The sequence below is a fragment of the Anoplopoma fimbria genome, chromosome 15 (assembly GCF_027596085.1).
Source record: "Anoplopoma fimbria isolate UVic2021 breed Golden Eagle Sablefish chromosome 15, Afim_UVic_2022, whole genome shotgun sequence".
Taxonomy (NCBI): domain Eukaryota; kingdom Metazoa; phylum Chordata; class Actinopteri; order Perciformes; family Anoplopomatidae; genus Anoplopoma; species Anoplopoma fimbria.
The window spans coordinates 23342035-23351378 of NC_072463.1; the positions used below are offsets into that span (position 1 = coordinate 23342035).

The 9344-nt window shown below is 40.7% G+C and overlaps 1 protein-coding gene across 1 annotated transcript in view; it reads left to right on the top strand.

Annotated features, from left to right (window-relative positions):
• LOC129103854 (brain-enriched guanylate kinase-associated protein) overlaps window positions 1–6319 on the top strand; it is a 49278-nt gene extending 42959 nt beyond the window's left edge. Inside the window, exons 5-6 of the mRNA XM_054614473.1 lie at window positions 2182–2265; window positions 4778–6319. Coding sequence (XP_054470448.1) covers window positions 2182–2265; window positions 4778–6319 — 1626 coding nt within the window. The remainder of the gene's footprint in view (window positions 1–2181; window positions 2266–4777) is intronic.
• Window positions 6320–9344: the final 3025 nt, after the last annotated feature.

Below are 9344 nucleotides of genomic sequence, written 5' to 3' on the forward strand. Positions count from 1 at the left end.
GGGACCGTTGCTGTCCTTGCCTGGTCAGTAATTCAGCATTCTTAGCGCCTCTTCAACTATGACAACTCTTCAAATAACTGATGGAAACTTTCTCTTGTCACATTTCCAGCCTTCTCTGAGAACTCACAATATTGCCAAAAGTCTTGTATCCACTATATTTTTGCAACATCCTGGATATTTGTGCTTCAAGGAGCCACAGCAGATAGAGGAATTAACTCTAAGCCACTGGGTGTTTTATAGTGATGATACTGAAATCAATGGGCATCCTCAGGGCTGCTAGAATTTGGAGCCGGCCGGGGCTGCGGGGATCTCAGCTCAGGGGCATGTGGCAATCTGGTGCCTCACTTTCTGTGAAGTGATTTTTACTTGGGGTTTTTCAACTGAGGGCTCCAGGTTGGTCTATGTGGCAGTTTTTAGCACTTCTGAGCTGTAGAGTATTATGACAATCCCCCGAGATCGAGCCAGGCTGATTGGAGTCAAGGTTCATTTAGAGTGGGAGGAAAATGTGTCCCATCAGTGCCAGCAGCAAGACAGGCCTTTCCTCCAGAGAGCAAGCTTTGAATTTATTACTTATAACATGTGATAACCTTTAAAAAAAAGACCATAAAGAGATCTAAAACGACCACAAATAAAAGAAAATTGACAACAAAGAGAAGATAAATGACCACAAAGACGCAAAGCATCCACAAAAAGACGCAAAACGACCATAAAGAGAGGCAAGATTACTACGAATAGACACAAAACGATCACAAAGAGGCACAAAACACAAAGCGACCACATGAAGATGCAAAAAGGCATAAAGAACATGCAAAAACTCCTACAAAGAGACAATATGACTACAACAGAAAACAACTACAAAGACATGCAAAACATCTGCAAACTTGCCATTTGTAATAGTTTTCTATCTCTTTCAGTTTGGGTCTAGCTCCCTTGTTTTAGGGAAGGTACCATAATTCGTCCGTACTTGTTACATAAGAAACTTTCAATACTGTATTCACATCGTCATCTGAAACATATACATTCTGTTAAGACCTAATTTTAAGACCTCACAAAAACTGGCCTGACAGAAGCTGATTGCTGACATTCATGCCAGCAGAAACATAACACATGAATCATGTTTAATAAGACATCCCCAAGGTCCAAAGGATTTATTTGACATGTCCACAGAAACTACAGGGAGCCCAAATGTCCCCTGGCGACAAAGAGAAAAGAAATAGTGATTTGAAAAGCAGTCAGTGTTAACTGGTAAGGGAGCTGAAACTGTCATGAGATGGCTCTGATGTTATGGAAAGCACTGTCAGGGCTGTGGTGGGATTGAGGCACAAGGAGGCTACAGTGCAGCAAGAACTGACCTTTATAAGAGGATGGATTTAACAGAGTAGGGAGAGGAAAAGAAGGTGAACTAAACCAGCTAACCATCCACACAAACACATGCATACAGAAACGCAGAAAAGTTAAGTAAGCAACTGCTGTGCCAATGGATCACCCTCACTTTGCTCTAAAAAAAAAATAAAATCTAAAAATCATCCGTTAAAGAAAGAGAGTACAGGGATAGAGGAAAAATGATTGCTGCATAGCTTCCTCAGGCTGGAATGTGCAGATAAGTTAATGCATAATAATATTAGCAAAGACTGTACTGGGCAGATATATTACACATGGAAAAGGTTAGAGGTTTTATTAAGATCCTTTATCCCCTGATGTTAAACCTAGTGAAATAATATTGCCACGGTGAAAAATACGAGCTAACTGATAAACTCTACCAGCTTCAATTGAGGAATGTGTTCGTTTTATTTGACGGTTCACTAAATAAATTAATTGCCTAATCCAGTAGACTACTTAACCCAATTTTCCAATGGAATACGAATACATTGTGTGCTATATGTTGTATTCTATACTATACATTTCTTATTATTGAAAAAACCTAGTCATGTCAGGCATCATTTATAAATTATTATATATTTTTTGATTTGTTGTTGCTCTAGTATCACGGTAACAATACGTGACTGTATCCTGAAATAATTTCCTCCAAAAGTCTCCCATAATTACAAAATAATTTAACCACAATAAGAAGGCTGTATTGTAAAGTGAAAAAACAATCCCCCTTGGTCAAAAGCTTATGTAAATCATCCTGGCTGCCAAGGTGAATTCAGTGACAGAGGATAATCTTTCTGCCTCTTACAGGACCTGTACAGAAAAGACTGCAACCTGGCAGCCCAGCTGCTGCAGTGCTCCAAGTCTCACTACCGAGCACACAAGATGTCTGAGGTGAGCTCCTACAACTGCATCAATGAGTCAATTCTGTGCTACCATAAAAATGTTTGCAGACCTTGGGCCTTAAAAGTAAGTTTAACCATTAAAACAAATGACTTGATTTAATTAACTTGATTTGCCAAATAAGACTAGATGAAATGATTAGTGTTTTACTTCCTCCACAACGGCAGAAGGCTGAAAACAATCAGAATAATCAGCTTGATTAGGGCTGTAGCTAGCATTAAGGACACTGAGGTCAAATCCTCCATATTAATTATGAGAATTCAGGGGTTTTAGCAATCTGGATACAGCCCTGAGCTCGGTGGATAAAACTACATCATCCATCAATGAACTGATATAGAGTTTAGATGTATATAATGAGTGTACTATTCTCTTTGCATTATTCCTGTAATGGAGGAGGTTCCCCATGTTGTGTGAGTGTACCTTTAAACCTTGGTGAGTGGTTTTCACAATAAGACGGAGGCACAGGGCTCATGGCCTCTTCACTTGGACTGATGAAGGTCTGCTGTCTGAAGTGACATCTGTCTGCATCCCGGCTTTGCATAATGAATAAATGAATGAAAGCTTTGCCTGAGATGACACCTGATGCACAAAAGAATAAGAGTTATAGTTGTCAACAGGGCTGATAATTTACTGAAGTACTCTGTACTAATACATTGACTATTTAGATCATTAAATATTCACTGGTTATCATTTATAATTTTATGTAAGAAATGGGACAATTCAACTTCAAAAAACTCTTAAAAGATTATGTTTTCCAATTTTTCTTATAATTCTGATTCTACTTAAATTAACACAGTGAGTGGACAAGAAAGAAGAAGTAGCAAGAAACCCTTTTACAGGCGTTTGGTTGTAAAATAAGTCACCTGACTAAATTAAAAGTCAGCTGCAGACAGTTTTCATTTTGCTCTTGTAGTTTTGGCAATAGCATTAGCTTGTGCCAGATAGCTACCCCTCATAACATTTGCTAGTGACTGTTGTCTTTTAATTGACAAAATCCACAAATGAAGGATAGAAATTAGTTTTTTTTCACTGCAAACTTGAGTTCTTAATCTGCCATTGTCATTATTGTACACTGCATATATGCCATTTGAAAACATTTAACGGACTATAGCGGTAATTAAGGGGGCAACGGCTCAGCAAACGGTCCATTGAAAAAGAGTGTGTTTTACATGGTCTCAATTTCAATGAAATAATTTGGTTATAAAACATGGAAATGTAAAACCTCTTCCATTAGAAGAGTATTTTAAAGAAATAGCCTTTACAGAGTGACTGTGAATAGCTAAAATGACTAAAATAATAAGTGCCAGTTCCATCACTATTAAACTACTTATTTCCGTAAATGGAACAAGACCTGCAGACGTGTATGCGGTCACGTGGATTAACACTGTGTGATTGTTAATTAAGATTTGCCTCAGATAGCAGCTAATGCTGAGCTAGCTCACTTTGAGCACACACTGTATTTCATTCTGTGCTCCCCCCTCCACAGCCTCACCTACTTTCCATCTCCATTCCCTTTGGGAGAGGCAGCGGCTGCTAAAAATAGCTCAGACTTAAAAGATGCAGGTTATTTTATGCCGAGGCGAGTTTCTATTTCTTACCAAAGCCAAGTCAGTATTTTATCTTTTTTTTTCTATTCCCAGCTGGAGACCTGGAGCACTAGTTTAATTTGAATCTAAGCCGTTCCCTGTGGAAATGATATGTGTTTGATGGTAGACAGAAGAAAGAAAAAGAGAGAGAAAAAGAAGTAAGGAGGGCCTCTTGGTCGAGAAGGCATTGGTGCAAGAGGAGAAAGATGAAAGGATAAAGAAAGGGATGAGAAAAGAGAGAACTCAGTGTGGATAGGAACAGTTCCTACTGATCCTGACCAGTTTTAATGGGCACAAAGAAACCAGTCCGTAATTGACAGGAACACTTTCCTCAAACATTAGCCAATCAAACAGATGATTTGTCTGTCTGTGTGTGCGAGAGTGAGACAAGAGAGGAGGAGAGAGAAAGAGAGAAACGGATGAAAATTTTCTCCAAAAAACATATTTTTATTAATTTCCCTACTACAATTTTTTTTAATATAGAATGACAAAGTAAGGAAGCAACAGGAAAAAAAAATGTTGAAAAACAAAAGAGATTTTGTTTTGGGAATCGGAAAGCCTGTGTTCAGCAATTTGCTGACAAGTTCATTAGAGGGGCCAAGTAGTACAATTCCTCTGAGATACACAAACTGGTCTGGACTGTGTGAGCTTCGTGAGAATGAATTACTTTCTAAACCAGAACTATGGATTAAAATCCTTGAGGGAATGGCTCTAAAAATACCTCCTGTGCAGATGCAGAAAGCATGTTTAAGGAAGAGATTCAAGTTGAATCTATAAATAAATAAGGAAAAGCATTTTTTTTAGGGGGCCAAATTTAAAGACTGACTCCGCAGCTGTCAAAAAATATCTGTATATGTTTTTGTATTTATTTCCCAGCTTCATGGATCTTCTTTTGTCTCCTTGTGTGTCTGTTGTAGCTGCCGCTGGATTTCCAGGAACGCATCAGTTCCCACATGGAGAAACATAATCGGGGTAGCGGAGCCACCATAGCAATGTGCCACTCCAATTACTCTGACGCTGTGCCCACATCCATAATTGCCAAGGTCCTGGCAAAGCCTGAACCTGGAAGCAGTTGCCCTGTGACACGCTCACCCAGCCCGCAGCCACAGGATGGAGACTTTCTTACGTCAACAGGAAGCACCGATCACCTGAACCGTCGCATTTCGTACAAAACAGCTGACCTGTACTGCAGCGATACGGCCCTCTACTGTCCTGAACGATGGCAAGATACAGAGCGCAGGCAGAGCGTCGACCTCCACGGCACCGGGTTGCTCCAGCTACACGCCCAGAACTCCACAGACAGCAACCCAGATGAAGAGGCCTACCAATCTGGAAGTTTTTCCAACCGTGAGCCTCCATCCGCCTTCCACCATCAGGATGACTTTGGCACTGGTAGCCTTCCTGCCTCTAGTTCCTACTCTAGCTTCAGCCTTGCATCGGATGAGAAGGGAGGAGTTGGTGGTGGTTGTGGGCGCACTGCCAGCAGCACCTTATCCTCTTCCCACCAGGGTCTCTATATGGACTGGCGAGATGGTGGCAGTGGGGACTATGAGCGCAAAAGCATGTCCTCTTATGATAAAGATAGTCCAAGCTTCCCAAAGTCCCTCAGCATCCAGCATATGGTGACCCCCAGGAGCCCGCAGAAGGGCAGCTCACCAGCGTACACAAGGACGGCTTCATGCTTCAGTGAACCATACCATTCCAGCACCCCCCGCCTGGCCTCCTCTCGCAGCATGGGGTCCACGATCGGTTTGGGCCCGGCTCGTGGAGGAGCTCCGGACAGCCGAGGTGACATCCAGGTCCCTGAGGACGACCTGAATAGCCGCTGGAGACAGCTCAGTGTGGAAGACATCAACACGTTCTCATCTTCCTACCGTGACATCACAGGGCGCGTGTCTCCGTACAGTTTCTCCGAGCACCACTTTGCCGTGGGCCCTTCCAGTAAGGTCAAGGGGTCACTCTACAGCAGCTTCCAAGAAGGAGACGACGTCTTCCACAGCCGTGTGCTGGACCAGTGTTTCGCTGTGGGTCCCCCGTCGCCCAGCCGCAGTCAGAAACCTCTGGAGCATCGGAAGCAGGAGAAAACGTCCGTGCTGTATAGAGCCAAGGAGGACAGTCAGGACTCTGATTGCAGTCTGTTCCTCACAGGGAGCTCTAAAGAGAAGGAGACGGGTGGAGGAGCGACGGCAGCCAGCGGTGCCAAGAAGGACTACGTAAATCTAAGTGCAGACAGCTCGGCTGAGTCTTTACACCAAAGCTCCCTCGAAGCCTCAAGTCTTCAACACTACCCCAGCCCCAGGCCGAGCGTTCGGCCTCGCCCGAGCTCCAGCTCCGCTCTCAGCGTGGGCCCCGCACTCCCAAAGAAGACCTCCCCAAGATACCAAAAATTTGGCAGCACGGGATTGACGAGGAAGGACAGTTTGACCAAGGCACAGCTGTACGGTACACTGCTGAACTGAGCAGAGAGAGAGAGAGAGAGAGAGCATTTCATTTTATGCATGATGATGATGATGAACTTACTGTACTGTTCTGTACTGGATGTGTCAAAAGAGCCCTGCACCAAACACATACTTGGTGTGACGGGGTATTAAGATGTTGTTGTTTTATGTATCTTTTAGCCAAGGCACGTTTCATGCAGTCTGCAACACTTTTTCTATTGTGTGTCACGATACAGTGTAGCTACCTGAGACCAGCTCTTCAGTATGTTTTTGTTTTAACAACAATGATGATTAAGAACTACAATACAGACCGAGCTACATGAACGTACTGTGCAATTTGCTCTTTTTTTGTGTTAAGTACTGTTAGTAAAACCAGCAAAAGACCGTTTATTCTGCTCTAATATACACAGTATAGATAATGGACTAGAATGTGTGCATTGAGGTGACTTAATCAAACATTTTATTGGATTATGTTTAGTGGACCCTGCTGACTGCAAGCTGTTAAAAAGATTTGTTCATTCACTATTTTGTCTTAAACAATATGCATGCGGTATAAAGCAGAAATAATATGGAAAAACCCATTTCCAGCTAAATTATTTATCATAGCGCCATTTTCTGTAATTGCCACTAACTAAAAAGGATGTTTTATTTCCACTACCAAATTGGCTTGAGAAGAGATAATATTTTATGTAAAAGCTATGTAATATTTATAGCAATATACTCAATTTAGATGGCGAAAGTTCCTTCCTGATGCTAGTTTTCTCACTTGTTTATTGGAAACTTAAAATCCCTATATATAAATATGAATTAATAAAATTGCATTATGTTGCCAGGTGAACAAAAACAAAAGAAATATACACATAGTAGAACTGCAAGTTTTTTTGCTGGAATTTTTCTTATTTTTGTATCCAAATGAGGCTGCACAGTAGTTACCCTCATACCAGGACACTTGTGAAATTGCCTTAAAAACAAAACGGTCTCCATTACATCAACTGTGTACAAACTGTATTATCTGATGTATTGTTACTGTACGTATACTCTACTGTCACAGCGTATGTTCTTCCTGTTAGACATAACACACACACAAGTCCAGTTTCTTGGAAAAGGATTAAGTTTGTTCTTAGACTGGGGATATTTTTCAGTGGATATCTCCAATGAAATTTGTTTTTAGTGAGAGAGATGAATGAAGCTTAATCCCTGTCTGATAATCTGGCCCACGCAGCCGAATTTCCACACTGACACAAACTCTTGAACACTGTTGGCACTAGTTGCACAAACCAAAACAAGTGAGTGATGGATCAGCTTGTTTTTAGGGGAGATTAATCAGAACATTCTGCAATGAGTGCACAAAAAGTTTACTGAGATGGTACTAAGAACCAACTGATTAAAGACAAAAGTGTACAGTCAGTGTTTTGTTTTTAAACCAGCATGCTGAATTAGACTATTTTATAGAGAACACTGTGAAAATAGGCAAGGTGCATAGAAGGTGGCAAAGACATGCTGTCCTGTTGGAGAATTTAAACGATGGTAATAAACCTTATTTTAAAGAAAGAATTGCAGAGAGGTTTTCCTGCTGTCCCACAATCATGCTACCATCTGCTACAGTTACTAGTAAAGATGGGGAAAAAACTACAATGCTTCAACATCTGTGTACCCTTTGGCATGATAGTACTTGGAAGGATTTCCTCCTGCCTGCGTAGCTCTATAGATCTGGGAGGAATGGTGAAAGGGATAAGCTAAATAGTCAGAACTCAGCTTTTCCCCTTGAGCAGTCGCACATTGATTTTTCTGGAAGACCGTGTCTCTACCTCTCCCATTCCTGCAGATCTGGGAATTGGCTTAAGGCTGTTTTTTTAATGATTTAAGAACTGCATCTCTTCTGTTTGACCTGGCATGTTATGAAGGTTAAAGTGCACCACAAAAAAAGTCTCCAACTATACATTATACATTCAGACAATGTATAGGAATCTAAATAATGGATTGAAAAAAATTGGAATTAAACAAATTTACAGAGGGATTGAGAGGATATATGGTTATTTTTGTTGTGGACATAATATATAAAAAGAGATATAGAAACTACATACACAGTCGTTATTACACTATGACTATTTTTTATCCAGTTTTAGTTGTTGTTATATTTATTGAATGTTTTGACCCTGAATGAAGAGGCTGAAGCGGTTCTGTCCTGTTCTACCTCCAGCCCTGTTTCAGGAACAACAGGCCAGCCGTCTAAATGTCAAAATGTTTGTCTGTCTAATGCATGGTTATATATTTTTGATGTATGTTTATTTACTTAATAAAGATGAGTGTTGGGAAATACGTCATTGGCTTCCAGGGATATTATTTATTATGTCTTGATTTACGATTCCAATTGACTCACACAACTGATCGTAGACACTCCTCTGTGTATTCATTATATATTTGTTATTTAGCTTTGAGAAGACGCAATTAAGCTTTATGTTAAACTGTCAAAACTTCCATGAAAATGGTCTTCAGAATGACGTCCTTTTCCACCTAAATTGTAATCGTTTTCCAAATAGCACACCTTAGCTGTGGAGGTGTTTCGTTTGGTTTACAGTTGGGTTTTTGTTTGGTATGTCACAACTGTCTTTTGCTATTGCTCAACATGTGTTAATCCTTTTAGGAAAGATTCTGTAGATTTTTCTGATTTCAAGGTCTTTTTTTTCCTTTTAATCTGATGAAAAGGAAAGGATTGTTTTCGGAAATTATCCAGACTTACAGATGCTTAGGTCGAAGATAAGATAAGCATTTATTGTTCGCCTGATGGGGATTTCAGGATCCATTTCGGAAGTCCTCAATTCCTAGATCAAAGATTTTTCCCAACTGTATTAAACACCCAATGAGGCCGTTAATAGACCAAACAGACAAACTATCACTTTAACAGTTACAGTGAAGATTTATGTGGTCAGGTTAAAAGTTTGGTTACTTACCCGTCGAACATCAAAGCTTCAACACCATCTTCAAAGATGTCTGTCCTGAAAAGGCCCTCCGATGTTCACCCTGGTTTTCTGCCTTTGCTGGTCCT